Raw genomic sequence first — 18456 nt, 5'->3', positions numbered from 1 at the left:
AAGTCTGGTTACAGGAAATGGAGACATAGAGAAATTAGCTCAATGACCTGACAAAGAACTGATCAGAGAAATGTAGAAGGTGGGATACATTTGGTATGGGACAAGTAGCCCAGTCTTCCCATTGCACTGAAACTGAAGGGATATAACAATCAGTTACAATGTGTGGTCTATGAGTGGATTCTGGTTTGGACAAAGTAGCTGTTAAAGATATTTGGAGACACTGGGAGGAATTAAACTAGGGACTGGTGATTAAATGATATTAAGGAATTTTAATTAATGTTCTTATGTGTGATCCTATTATTTTGGCTATGTTCAGAAATGTACCTTTTTTAAAGAGGCATATACTAAAGTATGTAAAGGTGGAATATTGTACTGCCTGCAATTTACTTATTTCTTTAGGTTGAAGTACTTTATTTTTATTTTATGTATTTATTTATTTGAGACAGCCTTGTCACCCAGGCAGGACCCTGGCTCACTGAAACCTCCACCTTCTGTGATCAAGCAATTCTCCTGCCTCAGCCTCCTGAGTAGCTGGGATCACAGGCACCCACCACTGTGCCTGGCTAATTTTTTGTATTTTTGGTAGAGATGGATTTTCGCCATGTTGGTCAGGCTGCTCAAACTTCTGACCTCAAGTGATTCACCTGCCTCAGCCTCCCAAAGTGCTGAGATTACAGGCATGAGCTACTGTGCACAGCATTTTTTTTTTTTTTTTTTTTGAGTCGAAGTTTCACTCTTGTTGCCCAGGCAGGAGTGCAACAGCACCATCTTGGCTCACTGCAATCTCCACCTCCTGAGTTCAAGCAATTCTCCTGCCTCAGCCTCCCGAGTAGCTGGAATTACAGGCATCCAGTTAAGTTTTTGTATTTTTAGTAGGGATGGAGTTTCCCCATGTAGGCCAGGCTGGTCTTGAACTTCTGACCTCAGATGATCCACCTGCCTTAGCCTCCCAAAGTATTGGGATTATGGGTGTTAGCCACTGCACCTGGCCTCGTTGAAGTATTTTAAAGTAAATAAAAACACAGCCATTGACTATGACTGAGATTCCCCCCTCCTATCTGGTGCAATTTAAGTACTCTCATGAGGGTCTAGATCTAAAATGTATTAACAGAGGCAGTTTGGAAACCTGGTCAAATGTCTTTGTAGTGCAAGAATCTAGCCTGAGAAGAGCTGTGAAAATGAACCCCCATCAATCCCAATAGAGGGGAGAAGAACTTTTCACATATGGGTAAGTCATAACTGCATTGGAGGCCAACACAGTGACCCAATGATTAGGAGGAACAACCTGTTTTCAGTTGTGAGGGCTTTATCCTTGCCAAAGGTCACGGTTCCTTCAAAAAGCATATGGATCACTCACCTCCCATTCCTCTGCATTCTCGGGTTTTAATTGAATTTCGTATAGGAGCGTGAACCAACCAGTTTTTAAGTCAATCAGGGTAGGTGGAGACCATTTAATCCACAGATAGGGTTTTTTGTCTTCTGGCTGTTTTACTTCCACAACCACATTCAAAGGAGGGTCTGGTTGAACTGTGGAAATACAGCAAAGTCCAATAATACTCACTGCTTGCACGTTTTCTTTGGCTTTACCATTTTCTATCAGGAATTCCATTTTCTATTTATCATCTGACTCTTCTCACTGTGCTATAAGTCCCCCAAAGACCAGGGATTCTGGTCTTCTATCTCTTAGTATGTGACCAACCATATTTGTGCATACAGATGAGATTTAGGTGGTAAGAGTATTAAGCAGCTGGGATTTCATTCTCTGCCTGTTCTCGCTTTCCATCAGCTAGAGTCTCATAGCTATCCCCATAATTTTAATGATGACAGAGACCAGGTGATAAAAACTGGGCTGGGGTTTCCAAAAGTGGGAGTTGGCATGGAAGACTATAGGGAAGAGATTTCAAATAGCTTATTTCCTTCAGCTGGGAGTGAGAGTCTCCTTAGTGACACACGGTTTTTGTGAATGAACTATTCATAATCATAACTTTGTAGATAGCAGGTTTATAGGTTCCATTTTTGTTTCAGCAACTACATCTTATATTCAACATACACATTATACCAACATACACATTACACCCTGTGGTGAATGAGATCCACTCTCCCGGATGTTAAATTATTAAAATGTACATGGAGGTTGAGCTTTTTGACAATGATCCTTTCGGTGATTTCATAACAGTCCATTGGCCCAGTCACTCATTCAACAAATGTTTAGTGAATTCCCATTAGCAAAATAATAGCTAATGTCTCTCGAGTATTTACTACATGCCAGTGACTGTAAAAAATACTATCTCTGCTTTATAATCCTCTAACTAGTCCATGAATTGCTGTACCCATTCATTTTACAGAGGAGGAAACAGGCTTAGAAGAGGGAAAATTACTCGCCAAAGGACACATATTTGGTAAAAGTGTTATCTGAACCCATAACTATATGACTTAGAGGAAGCGGCCTCTACCATTTCACTCTACCATGGTTGTAAGACTTTGCATTCATGTCAGGTGCTGGAGAGCAGGCCTGGGATTAGGTTGAGGTGAGTGAGGTGAGTGAAGAGCATAGGATACAAAATTCAAGGAGGGACAAATGGCCAAGAAGCACATGAAAAGATGCTCAACGTTATTAGCCTTCTGGGAAATGCAAATCAAAACCTCATTAAGGTACCATTTCACATCTATCAGCATGGCAAGAATTCGAAAAATGAAACATAACAAGTGTTGGTGAGGATGTGGAGAGATTGGAACCCTCATACATTGCTGGTGGGTATGTAAACCAGTGCAGCCACTGTGGAAAACAGTCTGGAAGTTTCTCAAAAAGCAAAACTTGGAATTGCCATATTGCCCATCAATTCCACTCCTAGATATAGATTCAAAAGAATTGAAAACAGGTGTTTAAGAAAATCTTGTATGTAAATTTTCATAGCAGCACTATTTATAATAGCCAAAAGTGAACAAATCTAAATGTCCATCAGTTGATGAACAGATAATAAATGTGGTAGAGGCCAGGCACGGTGGCTCACACCTATAATCCCAGCACTTTGGGAGGCTGAGGTAGGAGGATCACCTGAGGTCAGGAGTCCAAGACTAGCCTGGCTAATGTGGTGAAACCTCATCGCTACTAAAAATACAAAAAATTAGCCAGGCATGGTGGTGCACTCCTGCAGTTCCAGCTACTTGGGAGGCTGAGGCAGGAGAATCGCTTGAACCCAGGAGGCAGAGGTTGTAGTTAGTCGAGATTGTGCCATTGCACTCCAGCCTAGGTGACAAGAGTGAAACTCCATCTCAAAAGAAAAAAAATGTGATATAGTTACATATTTTATGATTCCATGTATATATGAAATACTCAGACGAGGCAAACTCCCAGAAACAGACAGCAGATTAGTGGTTGGCAGGGGTTAAGGAAGGGAGAAATGAGAAGTAAGTATTTAGTAGTGGATGTGAAGTTTCCATTGAGGGAGACAAACGTGTTATGGAACTAGACAATGGTAATGGTTGTACAATATTGTAATAAACTAATGCCATTCAATTTCATACTATAAAATAGCTGAAACGGTGGATTTGTGTTTTTTGTTTTTTACCACAATAAAAATAAATAAAGTGGCTTCTGCTGGTAAGAATTTAAAAAAAGAAAATGAAGAAGGCATTTACTCTAGTAGGCTCCTGTGGCTACAGCCCCTGTGAGTACCTTCCTGAGACCCAGGTGCTGGGGTGCTAGCTTGTCCTGCTGGTCAGTGACATTTTCTCTATTCATTTATTATTTCCTTAAATCAATCCCTGTACCATATGGGGAAAGAGTGAGTGTAACTATAGTATACTTGGCATTATGACCTACGTTTGCCTAAAAACCAACATTTAAATATTTGTCACCCATTGTGGAAGGGCTCACGCCCACAGTCCATGCCATCACCACTCCACTGAGAAAACTGTGAATGGCTCCTCTGGGAAACTGTGGGGCAACAGCTGTGGGGCTTTCCAGAACATGATCTGTGCATCTTTGGTGCTGCCAAGGCTGAGGGCAAGGTCATCTCTGAGCTGAAGGGGAAGCTCACTGGCATGGCCTTTCATGTCCCCGCCACTGTGTTGGTCATGGACCTGACCTGCCATTTAGAAAAACCTGCCAGATATGATGACATCAAGAAGGTGGTGAAGCAGGCATTGCAGGGCCCCTTCAAGGTCATCCTGGGCTACGCTAAGCACCATGCTGTCTCCTCTGACTTTAACAGCAACACCCACTACTCTACTTTCCATGCTGGGGCTGGCACTGCCCTCAATGACCACTTTGTCAAGCCCATTTCCTGGCATGACAATGAATTAGGCTGCAGCAACAGGGTGGTGGGCCTCATGGCCCACATGGCCTCCAAGGAGTAAGACTCCTCCAAGGAGTGGGATCACCAGCCCCAGTGGGGGCAGAAGAGCAAGAGCGAGGCCCTCAACTGCTGGGGAATCCCCGTTGCACTCAGTCCCCCACCACACTGAGAATCTCCCCTCACAATTTTCAAGCAGACCCCCTGAAGAGTGGGGGCTTAGGGAGCCCCACCTTGCCTTGTACCATCAGTAAAGTCCCCCCTGTACCAAAAAACAATTGCCATCAATTCTAATCTGGTATGTTACTGAGTAAATACCTAAGAAAGATTACTTTGAGTATATTTCCTAAACAAATGGCAGCTAATTAATAAATATTATAAGTTAAATACATAACAAGCAATGCTTCTGATAAAAAAAATTGTACAAAAATTCAATTCAAATGTTCAAGATATATCTTTTAGAGCAAACTTTCCCAACCTCAGCACTACTTGCATTTTGGACTGGATATTTCTTAGTTGCAGGGGACTGTCATACACTTTGTAGAATGCTTCGTAGGATCTCTGGGCTTTATGTACCACATAGAAGTAATACTCCTGCCTCCCCACTTTCCTAGGTTGTGATAATAAAAAAAAGTCTCCAGTCATTGCCAAATATCCTGTGGGAAGCAAAAACAGCTCCCAGTTGAGAACCACAGCTTTCAAGTGTTTTCACTATAACTAAATATTACTCAACCACAGAGAATTCTACTTCTGAGCCATTATCTGCCAATGATGTCATTCTGTACTGCAGGTTATCACTGGCTAAGAGTCAAAGGGTCAGAAAATGTACCGTGCACTGTAAACTGAACTTCCATGGGCTGTCACAATGCTGTAGGCTGCAGGGTTATATGAGAGTTCTGTGGAGACTTATTATTTTGAAAAATATGGTCCAACACATTCTTTCACCAGAGAGTTTGTTTTCCAGAATCAATGAGAATTTCATATACATTTGTTCATTTCTCTTTTGAAACATACTACTTTTCTTCAGTGAACTCTTTTTTTATGGATCACATTTAATAAAACGGTTGCTAATTTCAGAACATTTCTTGCTTTTATTGTTTTGCCTTCAAATATTATAACACTTGAGGGTAAGGCAATACACACACACACACACACACACACACCACACTTATATAACATTTATCATCCATCATGGAAGGACTCATGCCCACAGTCCATGCCATCACTCTACAAAGAAGACTGTGAATGGCCCTTCTGCACAACTGTAGTACAACAGTCATGGTAGTACAACAATCAGAACATCTTCCCTTCTTCACCACCCTCTTGATGTCATCATATTTGGCAGGTTGTTCTAGACAGCAGGTCAGGTCCATGACTGACACATTTGTGGTGGGGACATGGAAGGTCATGCCAGTGAGCTTCCCATTCAGCTTGGAGATGACCTTCCTGCAACCTTGGCAGCACCAGTAGATGCAGGGGTGAAAATCAATCTCTCTCTCTCTCTCTCTCTCTCTCTCTGTGTGTGTGTGTGCACACAGAACATTGGTAATTTTTAACGTTTACATTACATTATTTTCTTGAACACTATGTTTGTTAAGGATTACATGGTACCACCTCACATTATCTTCTTATGCTATAAAAGTAACATGTTTAGTAAAAAAATTACAAATGGGGTGTATGTGTGTGTATCTGCATCCATGGCAATTGCTCCCATTGCTTTGCCCCAAACTCATACGTGTGTGTGTGTGTGTGTGTATACATTTCACATATATACAACATATATATGTTGTGGATCAACATACACACACACACACACACACACACACACACACACGTATGAGTTTAGGGCAAATCAATGGGAGCAATTGCCGTGGATGCAGAACCAGATGAACCCTTCTCAGAGCTTCTTCTTCATGGAGCAGCTCTGTCTTCCATGAAAAGAAATAAAAAGAAATCTCAGCTTGCTAAGGAAGAAGGGGACATTGATTACAAGGGAAGGGCAAGATAGAAGGGTTGGCAAGCGAAGCAAACATAGAACGTTTGTGCTGAGCGCAAGAGGATGAGGGTCAAGGGAAAGCACAGGAACACAAGGATCCCAAGCCCCAGCCTTAGTGTCATGGATGACTTGATAAAAAATGATTTGAAATGCTCAGTTGACAAGCATATTGTGAATTTTCTCATCCTTTTTTGGGGTGGGGGATCCATCCAAAACCCAGGAAAACTCACGCTGAGTCTGACTATTGGCTAATATATAATGGAGTGGCAAATTTCTCGCCCATTTCCCTTCCCCTTACCTATGTAAGTCACGTCCACATAGAGTTCATTCGAGAAAGTGCTTCCCATCTCATTAGTAGCGTTGACTGTCATGACGTATGTCCTCCACATGGAGGTATACTGCTTGCCAAAGTGGCAGGAGTTGGGGCCACCAGTTATGTAGTCTGGACATTCATGTATGAGTGTCTCTCTGCAATAAGTAATGCATTAGGAAAGAATAAGAAAGTGATAAAGAGAGTCTAGTTTTTTCTTCATAGATCAATACCACTGGACTTTGGGTATCAGAAATTTCAAGCGCAAAACCCAGAGCTGATGAATGGTTCCCCAGGCTTCCGTGTTCCTCCCATTTCAGCTGAGAGTGAGAGAAAGAAAAGCATGCTGAAAAAGTTATTTTAGGGCCTCAAGTATTTTGTTTCTTATCAACCCTTCCCTTCTGTAAGTGTTCTTGTGGGCTCTGGGCTATATATTCCCTGCTGATAAACACTTGCGCTTTCAACGACCCGGGCACCACCAAACCCAGGTCACGCCCATGGGGTCACCCCAGGGAACTGGAACTTTCACCTGTCCACACACGGGGTGCAAAGCACAATGCAGCAGCTTTGCACATGTGTGTTGAATTACATTTCATTTTTTAAAAAAGGGTCCAAGGGGACAAAAATTGATGCTGATCCATTTCAGACTGCACCAAGTCAGCAATAAAGTGAAGTGATGGTGAAAGGAGGTATTTCAGGTCCAAGTGGCTCAGTAGGCTGCTCACATTTAGACTTATGAGCCTCAGCACAAGACACACTACACAGATATAAAGGCTTATTCAATTCTGGTTGTATTTGAGTTCCTGAAATCTGTTTACATGATGCCCCTTTGGATTTCAGCTGGAATAACAATTTTGTGTACAACAAAGTGCAGGCGTCGGAAAGTGGGCCAGCTGTCTTTACCAGCAACTAAATATTTTCCTTTTTGAAGAAGAGTACAGCTCTCCCAGGATTTCCAGGAGGGTCTCATTGTGAGTGTAACAAAATGCTTGCACAGAGACGATCTGGTTTAGCCCTCATTGCAACCTTAGGTCCAAATATGTCCTTCAGGAGATCATGGCTCCTGGATCAGCGATCTCCTAAGGAAAAATCTCACCTTCTTCTCCCTACAAGGTTCTTTATTTTCTTGAACATGAAACAAGTTTGAAAACCTTGTACCATGTTTATTAAGGATTACATGGTGCCACTTCATATGACCCTCTTATGTTGCAAAAGTGACATGTTTAGTAAAAAAAAAAAAATTACAAATGGCATAAGGTTTATAGATGAGCATCTAAGATTAACTAGCACTTAAGAAACACTTATATGAGGCCTGAGGCTACAACCTAGGCTGTGACAGGGATCTGAAACATTACTGACATTGCACTACTATGGCTGGTTACCTTATGTATATTGACACAGCTCTTAACAGACATTAACAGGACAATGTGGGCATGGACCTTAGACTCCCCTTTCCCCAGTGGTATGAACCTTACTGGTGTAAATTCAGGGAAGTGCTGTCACTCAGAACCAGTGTTTCTTTGGCCTGGAGAATGGAAATACTCACGTGGGCTTTGATAGGAGAGAAGAAAACTTCTTACCCTTCCCTGTGGTAAGTCAGTGAATAATTGGTAGGAAGTCCTCCATCTGCCCCAGGCCTCCACCAGCAGGTGAATGTTTCCTTATTGGGGGAACGACATTTAAAGATCTCAGGTTTCCCAGGAGGTGACTGTCCTAGAAAAAGACAGAAGCCACTGCATCAATATTGAGGTCCATTTAACCATTTGATCCTTCTGCTGGTGGCGGAGCAGACTGATGGAACCCAGGCCAGTGATGAAGTCTCAGGGTGAGGAGACCTAGGGTGGCTGCTCAGAAATGCCAAGCGTCAGCAGCCAGCAACACTCCTCTGTAGGCTACCCTGATGTTGGCAGGGCTCTTAGAGAGCTTTGTGGTTTGTGTGTGTGTGTGTGTGTGTGTGTGTACTTTGAGATGGAGATACCAATAGCCTACGTGAGGGCTAGTGACTAACTGCAAAATTTCAACAAAGAGTGAACCTTGAATGCAAGATAGACACATAAGGATTGAAGAGTGTGTGGCCCTTTTGTAATCCCATGAGGTCTGTAAAGCTGATATCCTCTCATTCTAAGGGGATCATACAAAGAATCCTTCCCAGGTATGAGCAACCTGCAAACACTGCCAAAACACCACCCTCTGGCACTTTCCACTCTGCTCACCAATCTCCACTTTTCTGCCATCCCCACACAATGAACTCAACCTGTTCCTGATCTTCTGTCTGTTTACTGCGTTGCTGAAGCTCCCTGTATCTGGGCGTCCCTCCCTTCCTCTTTCCCCATCTTCTCCTTTCTTTCTCCTTTCCCTTCACTTTTTCTTGATGTTATTCAGCTTTGATCTTGTGACCCAGACTTATAATCTATCTTCTCATCCACCCAATCCCCATTTCTGAATCTTAGTTTTTATTCCTTGTTTCTCTTAGATTTTTTCTCTTTCCTTTTCTTTTTTTGTGGTGAGGTTGCAAAAGGCTTCCTTCGGATTCATAGGGCTTGAAGAGTGTGTGGTCTTTTTGTAATCTCACAGATTCTATAAAACTATAATTCAATGGATCTTTTTGGGATAGGAGGTATGGTAAGGGGTAGGAGAGTGGCCAGCTCCTCTCCTGGTTCCGAGCAACCACTATTATCTAAGAGCTGTACCTAGTTCCAGGCCAGACTCCAGAAGGTCTCAGTGAGGTGGTGTGAAAATACAACACCAAGGATGTAAAATTTTTTAGTTGCCAAATGCCCAAAGCTCTTGGCAAGTGGGCCCCCATTTCTCTTGCTTAGATGTCAGGTTCAAAGAGGGACAGCAGAGCCTTGGAGTTTGCCCTGATGCTGTGGGGCTGGGGAAGCCACCAGACTCACCTCTATGACTTCAGCTGGTCCTCTTTTTAGTATAGCTGGATGCCCTAGCATTGAGTTCAGGATGTCAGGAACAGAGAGGAGCACTTTTAGAGGTGGGCCAGCACCTCTGGGGGTTCTCTCTGTTTTCTCCCCTATACCTCATGCAGGCTCCAAGACCAGAGTATCTAGCTTAGCACCAGATCAGAAACAGCAAGTTAGGAGGAGACCTCAGTGGGGGGAAATGGATGGGAAGAGGGGTCTCTAGGCAGAGCTGGCCAGAAAGAGAGATTTAGTGGAATGGCATGTGGTGGGACACAGGCTGGAGCCCGGGACAGCAGGCTGGAGCCCAGGACACCAGGCTGGAGCCCAGGACACCAGGCTAGTAGTATCAGCTCGAGCTCACCTACCCTCCCGCTCACAGGCTCTGCTGAAATTTGTCCGTGCCAGCCTGGGGCGGCTCTGCCAATATTTGTAACATTGTTCATCCTCTAGGGACAATTTATTCAGGATAAGCTGTTGCTGGGAGTCACAGCAAGAATGCAAGTTTTTGTTTTGCTTTGCTTTTGTCATGAGTGGGGAGAAGCGTGTGAAGTAGAAATAAAAGCTTATTTAAAACATTCAAACCCTGTGGTTCAGTAATGAGCGCACTCAGAAGCCAATCAGGGTGATCATTGATTTCCTGAGTATTTAGAGTTTCTCTTGCAGGTCATTCTGACCTCTGCTTTCCCCTTTTCCTCTCTTTGAAAGCTTCTCTTCTTATTTTACTGTTTATTAATAGTACCTTCAGGAGACTCAAGAGAAGGGGGTAGATTTGTAAAATTGCAATTAGACAAATGTTTCTTTCATCTACATTAGAGGAATAAGTTAAAATTCATGGACTTTCTCAATGCACAGAAACACAGAGAAAACCACACAGGTACCACACGCACAGGTATGTAGATGCCCACACAGGGCCCACATCAAAAGTACACCTCCCACATCCCCCCCCCCACACAGAGAAATACATACAGGTACATACTAATGAAAATACATACTGGTATGCACACAGGTACATGCAGAGAAGTGTACACATATGGATATATATACACACAGACATATACAGAAGTATACACGTACAGGTTCAGACAGAGAAGCATTTGTAAACAGGTCCATATGGAAAAGTTAATATCTACACAGGCACATACAGAAGCCTGCACACCCAGAAATACACAAGAGTTGACATACAGAAGTGTATATTCACAGGCACCCATCCTCTCATTTAGCTGTGGACTTCATTTCTCCTATTAGCACAGATAATAGAGTTGGCTGTACCTGCCTCCCGCCATGTAACAGCAATCTGTTATATCCCATCATGGTTTTTCAAAGATTTTTCATATACATTATTTCATCTGTGGTACAGGAAACATCACTATCCTTACTTTGAAAATTTGGAAACCCAGAGAGTTAGGTAATTGGCTCTAGCTCACACAGCTGGAAACTGGCAGGACCTGGATTAGAACTCAGGTCCTGTCTTCAGAGCTGTTTCATTACACCCCTGGAATGAGGACAGAAGGCAGAGAGCACAGTGACAAGATTTTGCACTAACTGCATTAATTTTTCTCATTAATTTTAATGCAAAAATATTGCAAATAATTTAATAGCAGCACATAACACAAGCATTTTCATTTTTCATAATAGCATTGCAAGAAGACTGCAGTGGACCCTGTTGACAAACACCCCAGGCAATGAAAGAGAGCATGATAGTCTCTTACTTACCATTCAGGAGGCAAGTGTTGAGAAAAAGCAGCAGAGTGAAAACAGTTGCAGATGCCACATTTTCCTTCATGTTGGCTGCCTTCTCTTGCTACAGGAAATGTATCAGAAGTTCACTGGAAGAGAAAGGCACCAGGTAACTTTTGTGAAATGACAGTCTGGTCAGGCACATCCACCACTTTATTCTGAGTGTTTGCAACTGATTGTTGCTCCTTGCTTAATGTGAATGACAAAACAGGAGGAAAGGAATGTAGGAAAATGTAACAGGGTTGGATGGCTTGGCACGAAACATCGATTCACACACGCTGGGAAAAATTCCACCACCAGAGGTCCTCAGATGACAAGGTAGAGAGGTCAAGGGAGAAAAGGCAGTCAGTTCCTTTGCACACACCCAGAGAAAAATTGTTCTCTTTCCACCCCATACCCACCTAACAATATAGCATTAATCTTACGTAACTTAGATTGTATATCCTATGAGAGAATCCTTCTATGAGGGCTCTTGCCCTGGTCCATCAACCAAAAATTCTCCAAGCTGAAAAGTCAGTAACCTCAGTGTAATCTCAACCTAACCACGTTGATTTCACCGAGTTAGGGAGGCTTTGAAGGTTCAAGCTGGAAGCCTTCTGGGATATATGCATTACCGCAAAGCGAATCACACAATGAACTCTAGTGAACCTCCACGTGGTTTCTTTCTCCTGTTTGGAAAGGCCCATAAACAAAAGATAATAAACTCTGGTAATAATTTAAATCCCTTGGGTTCAGAGTATTAAGTAAATTTTGAACCTGCAGGGGTTGGGAGTTTGGGGCAATATATTATTAATATTATTATTGTTACCCTTGGAACAACTTTCAAAGCCTCAAAATGTCCTTCTAAGAAAAAAGGATTTCTAAAGACATTTGGAAAAAATGGCTCATTAGTCTTGTTGGACTTCAAACAACTCAGAAAACAATAGATTTGAACTAAGTGTAAATTCTTAGAAATGCATGGCTTAAATTTCTCTTTAATTTTTTTTTTTTTTTAATCAAGGGAAGAACATTCAGGGTCAAAGCTGCTCATCTTGGGACATTTGAAAGATCTGAATGTGTTTGATAAGCCCCTAAAAGACTAACCTTTGCTATTGCTCCTTGTGGGACATACTCAGAAAGGGAGAAACCATAGCCACAGTAAAGATTGGACACCCGGGCACCGTCAAGTAGCTCTCTTATTCTGAGGCTCCAGCTTCAGTAAAGGATCCTGGCCCAGCAGTGGATCCTGTGAGGTGACCTGTATTTTGATTTTTTTTTTCTTGGACCTTTTACCTGCTCCTGCAAAATTCCTTCCAAACAAATGCCCACCCATGGTGCACTTTCTAAATCACCTGCTCCATCTCCCCAGTGAGGGCCATCTAATTAAAATCAAATGGTTAAAGGCTCCTAATGGGTTTAAAATAATGCCTATGACCTCTAGAGCATCAACTATGGGCAGGCACTGGGGAAAGTAAGTACCTTAATCGTGTAAATTTCATTTGTTATCACAACCGCCCTGTGTGCAGGTACAGGTTTTAACAGATGAGCAAATGGAAGTACAGAGATTTAGTAGATTGTCAGTCACATGCCTATGAGAGAAAGACATCTGGGAAACCTGAGAGCCACTGAGAGATCATCCCGTGTGAAGTCTGTGATGGGGGACCCAAGGTGGGCAACATCAAGCCTTGAGTGGCTGTGGCACTCTGAGTAGGAGCAGGAGAGCCAGAGGTGAGAGAGGCTTTCTCAGCTATTGACCTACTTATGCCCAAGGGCCTCAAACACTGTTGATCTCTTGAAGCCAGACTCATTAGGTTCATATAGCCCAAAACAGTTCTTTATCCTGGTGATCTCGTGATCTCAGCCTGGCTTGGAGATGGGATTCTACCCACTGGCTGAAGACTTTCTATAATATTCCTTTATTGAAACTTCCTTTCTCTTTTGGGCATCACACTAGCATGCTTAAGATCAACGTGCTATAAATCCGACCATCTTGGTGAGGTTGGGTGCTATCTGGAGAGCTTTGCTGAAGCAGGGCTCCATGTGTTTTGTAGAAGAAACTCTGGGATGGGAAGCAGAGTGGTCAGGCAGGAGTATCTGCTTAGATGTTCTCATGTGCTAGTGCAGGATCAAAGAAACTCTTCTAAATAAAGTTTTCCTGTAATAATGTCTTCAGGAAGCATTCTATGAATGAACAAAAAAAAAACCCTTCCCTTAGGGATTTCTTGGGACATATCCTGGAATCTGGTTACTATGATGCACATTCTAATGCCTAAATCCTCCATGCCAGAAAATTAGACATACTCACAGTGGTGTCCTAACAATGATTTCCCGACCCATCCTGCATTTTTCTTCCCAGAAGGGCAAACACAATGGGGGTAATTTAACCTTTAGAGAGAAAGATAATCACAACTTCTCACTCCTAAAGGAGCTATGCTAAATGTTAATTAACTCTGATCACACAAGGAGATGCTTCTCAGTACTAGGCACACCTGTTTACTGACGGACATTTTTTATTTATTTATTTTTTTTAAGGCTGGCAGACTCTAAGCTGGGGATAAATTAGGTTTTGTCTCTCTGAGTCCATCCTGCATTGCTCTCAAGATCTTGATCATGGGCAGGCATGGCCCTTCCTATTCTCTCCCAGTTGGGACTGTAACATCCAATGAGGGTCCTCACCTTTTTAAGACATTAGAGCAGCAAATGGCTCCATGCATTTGTAGTTCAGTTAGCAAAAAGTCAGCCCCACACAGCCCAAGAACTATCATCTTAGGCTTCACTCCTCAGTAGCTCCTTGGTTGTGACTGAGGTTCAAAAATGCAGGTGGTGGATCTGCAGATCAGGTTTGTAGCAAGTTTGCAGCCCCACACCTTGTCTGTGGTTAGCTGCCTTGGCTTCCTTGTTTCCTGATCCTCAAAGACTCTCTTGTCCTTCTGCTTCTCCCCTTACCTTATTCAAATACGCCTTCCCACCATTCTGTGGCCAACTGTGGTGTAAACTCCTAGAAAAGTCCCTTCTCCCTCATGTTGCTCGGCATCAGTGCTGACTCTGTTTAGGCTCTCTCTTTCCAAAAGCCTCCCTTCATTTACCTTTCCATTAAGCCAAGTCTCTTCCACAGAGGCCAACAGTTGAGAAAAAGGCCCAGCAGCTTGTCCTTTTGAGAAACTAGAGCCAGTCTCCCCACATGAAAAATTGAGGTCACAGTCTCGTGGCCTGGGCTGACGGTACTATCCATATTAGGAAGGGAAGACCATAGCAGAGGAGGCAGTGTGGCCTCATGAGAGTTAAAAATAAACCAGATCCAAGCTCCCAACACCCCACTCCCCACTGTCAACCCCTCATCCTCTGTAATACCCGCTCTTAGACTTCACCTGTATGTTCTGGCCAATGCAGTCCCTGAGCCAATCCTGCCTGCCAGCAGTCTCAGCCCCATCATTCTGTGGAAGTTACTCCCAAGACAGGTATCCCGTGACCCCCCTGAGCACAGTCCCCATCCTGTCCTGCCGTATTGTATCTGTTGCCCCAACCTTCTACTCAGGTTTTTGACTCAATTTCCCTGACTCCAGAAATGGATCTACCATGCTAGGCAGGGATTCTGAGGTTCTTTTTAGCTCTTGCAAGCTTAGTTCCTGGATAATCGATCAGGGCACAATCCAACATCCGAATTTCACACTATCATACCTATGACATCCTGCGCCACATAATGACATTTCGGTTAATGACAGACCACATATATATGATGGTGATCCCATAAGATTATAAGGCTGTATGTTTACCATTCTTTTTCTATGTTTAGATATACTTAGATACACAAAAACTTACCATTCTGTAACAATTGCCTACAGTATTCAGTTCTGTAACCGCTGTATAGGTTTGTAGTCTGGGAGCAATGGGCTATATCATATAGCCTAGGTGTGTGGTAGGCTATACGGTCTAGGTTTGTATAAGTACACTCCACAATGTTTGCACAACAATGAAATCTCCTGACACATTTCTCAGAACTTACCCCTATCATTAAGTGACACTTTTGACAGTATTCTGCTCAATGAAGTATCTCAAAGAGAATATATCTATATTACCACTCAGCTCAAGAGATTAACCAACAATAGCAGCCCAGAAACTTGTGCCTCCACCCAATATCTACCTACTCCTTCCCGACAGAAACCATTCTTCCAGCTTCTCAGATTAATTTCACCTACCTTTGAACTTTATATCAATAGGATCATACAACATGCATTTTTTGAGTGTGTGTCTGGCTTCGTTCATTTCACATTGTTGCAGGATTCATCCTTGTTGTTACATGTACTTTTACATAATTTATTTTCATTTCATCTCATTCATTTTCATTTATGTTATATTGAATGAAATACCGTAACTCATTTATTCATTCTACTATTGATGGACATTTGAGTTGTTTCCAGGTTTTGGCAAACTTCGGGTTTTGCTGAGACAGATCAAGACTCAATGGCAGGGAAGCCCTGCAAATCCCATAACCACCGTGTGCTGCCTGCTGTATCTCCTAGTAAACTAAATTAAATTCAAGTGCCCTTTTTTTGTCCTAAAAAAACAAAAAGTCTCATTTCTTGCAAACAAATTTTGAATACGTTCATTCATTGTTTTCAGTATTAGGCATTGTGTTAGGTGCTTCCTTCTGGGTCCTCGGCCCCCTGGGTTTCCTTACCTGCCTTGTCCTACCTGGGCTAGATGGCCTGAGGCTAACATAACAGGGAGCAAACCCCACATCACGTACCATTTAATTTCCAGGAGTTGGGCTTTTTTTATTTTTTGAGACAGGGTCTTGTTCTGTTGCCCAGGCTGGAGTGCAGTGGCATGGTCACTGCTCACTGCAGCCTGGACCTCCCTGGGCTCAGGTGATTCTTCCACCTCAGCCTCCTGAGTAGTTGGGACTACAGGCACATGCCAACCAACACCCAGCTAATTTTTGTACATTCTATAGTGACGGGATTTGCCGTGTTGCCCAGGCTTGTCTCAAACTCCCGAGCTCAAGCAATTTAGCTGCCTTGGCCCCCCAAAGTGCTGGGATTACAGGCATGAGCCATTGTGCCCGGCAAGAAGTTGAGGTCTTCTATCCAAGTGTTAGTATAGAATGCCAACACTTAATCTGGAAAACAAAGGTCATAATATGCTCAGGGCGGGAGGAGGAATGGTAGGGATTAGCTATTACATACCAGGCTAAGGATTAAGACTGTTACACAAGCTCTGCCCAGTGTCAACAGTCAATGATTGCAGAATCAATAAATGAAGCCCCAAAGGTGAAAAAAACAGAACAAGGTTCTAACATATGGGACCAAACTTTGCATCTGGAAAGACTGAGCCCATGCTAGTATTTCAATTACTAGACTTACAGCTGGTGTAGATTTCAGTATTTGACAGGGGAATCTAAAGAAGTTTTAAGAAGAATATGGGAGCTGCTCTTTCAGGAAGACATTGAAAACTGGAGATATAATGCCAAGAGAATCCTAGCCGGAAGGTGGGGAAATGAAGGTTTCAGCTGTTCTTGCTCTGCCAACAACCAGCTTCACACATACATGTGCCTACAATGAATGTTCATCTGCCCACAGTCCAGGCGGCATATCTGCACATTTGTCTATGAAGGTCCACAGCAGGACACTTGCTCGTGTGGTCATTCATTATTATTTTTTATCACAACAATTATCCAGTTTACATTTTGCTGTTTCTTGAGAAGGTTTCCATCTCATACCCTGTTTTGAGGTACCCATTGGTGAAAACATCCAGAACTTTCCACAGTGAATTACTTTTATATGAAATGTTTATCACCTTACAATCTGGCAGTTTAGTCAGAACATCATGACTGGGTGAAAGTAATTAGAAATAGTATCGAGGCTGCCGTAAAGTGTTCAAATCTGATTCCAGATATTCCCCTGCTCCTCTCCTAGAAACCCCAAAGGTTCCACTGAGGAAAGAACTTCCTGAAGATTCTGCGCTCTGTGAAGATCATCAAGAGGAGTGGTGTGCTGTGCATGGTGATGGCTGCATTTGGTAAGAGGCAGACGATCAGCAGAGATAGCATTTGCCTAAGGCAGAGCGGAGCCAGGCCTCGGGCCACTCAGGGATACTATAAAGAACCGTCTCTTGGCTTCTAACCTAATCAGGGAAAATTACTCTGATATACGGTCCTTTGCACTGTAGTCACTTTAATAGCGCAGAATACCCATGCTTCCCCGTGGCTGGAGGTATTGCTTCCAATTCCAATCACATTAACTCCACTCACTCACCACAGGATCCTCATCCTAGCAACATCTTTTATCACAGGGAGGCTTGTTTTTAAGCAGCCTTTTTGGCTGAAAGGCAAGAATAGGAATTGGGTGAGTTTCAATTCCCCCTGGCCAGTGCACATGTGGGACAGATGGTGGAAAATCCATGTTGGCCTGATTATCAGAGGAACTAGTCCCTCATAAGACCATCTATCAGTTACTAACAATCAAAAAAACACTCATAAATTGTACATTATGTTTTGCAGTTCTATAGACATCACTGGTTTTTAATCAAGGATTCCCATTACAGTCTAAGGAGTGTCTTAAAATTTCTTTTTTTCTTTTTGACTCAGAGTCTTGTTCTGTCACCCAGGCTGGAGTGCAGTGACATGATCTCAGCTCACTGCAGCCTCTGCCTCTGAGGTTCAAGTGACTGTCATGACTCAGCCACCAGAAGAGCTGAAGTTACAGATCTGCGCCCCCTCGCTTGGCTAATATTTGTATTTTCAGTAGAGATGGATTTTACCATGTTGGCCAGGCTGGTCTTGAACTCCTGGTTTCAAGTGATCTGCCCACCTTGGCTTCCCAAAGTGCTGGGATTGAGCCACCATGCCCAGCCTTAAAATTTCTCATTCTTTTGCTCTGTCCCTGGACATTCTCACTAATTGGCTCAGAAACGAAGCCAATTATTTGAAGCCAACATGGAAGATATGCGCATTTAAAAAAAACTTTCTAGATGATTCTATATTGAAGCCAGGGTTGAAAAACACTGACTTATGTGCTATCACCTAACATGTAAGTCCTCTGAGTCCTCCAAGGCAGGGCCTTCCTCCTGATAACAGCTCACTCAGCATGTTCCCCATATAACACTTCCAATAGGAGGCAACTTTATCTCAAAAGCCTCTGCTGTTCTCAGACCTGTGTGGCAATAAAATCAGCAAATCCTTGTACAGAATACACCTATACACTTAAAAATATATAAAAACAT

General features: G+C 42.9%; 1 protein-coding gene across 5 annotated transcripts in view; it reads right to left on the bottom strand.

Moving 5' to 3' along the window:
• The window catches only part of PRLR (prolactin receptor), a 125035-nt gene that overhangs the window by 15114 nt on the left and 91465 nt on the right, over window positions 1-18456 (bottom strand). For all 5 annotated transcript variants that reach the window (XM_032278972.1, XM_032278973.1, XM_032278974.1 and 2 more), the window contains 4 exons: window positions 11233-11345; window positions 8182-8314; window positions 6590-6759; window positions 1358-1527 (listed from right to left, as the gene is read on the bottom strand). In XM_032278972.1, coding sequence (XP_032134863.1) covers window positions 1358-1527; window positions 6590-6759; window positions 8182-8314; window positions 11233-11302 — 543 coding nt within the window. In that variant the 5' untranslated portion in view covers window positions 11303-11345. The remainder of the gene's footprint in view (window positions 1-1357; window positions 1528-6589; window positions 6760-8181; window positions 8315-11232; window positions 11346-18456) is intronic.

The sequence above is a fragment of the Sapajus apella genome, unplaced genomic scaffold (assembly GCF_009761245.1).
Source record: "Sapajus apella isolate SASKATOON/1434 unplaced genomic scaffold, GSC_monkey_1.0 scaffold11, whole genome shotgun sequence".
Classification (NCBI taxonomy): Eukaryota; Metazoa; Chordata; class Mammalia; order Primates; family Cebidae; genus Sapajus; species Sapajus apella.
The sequence above is the reverse complement of the archived record's forward strand: the minus strand, read 5'-3'. Positions and strand labels throughout refer to the sequence as shown.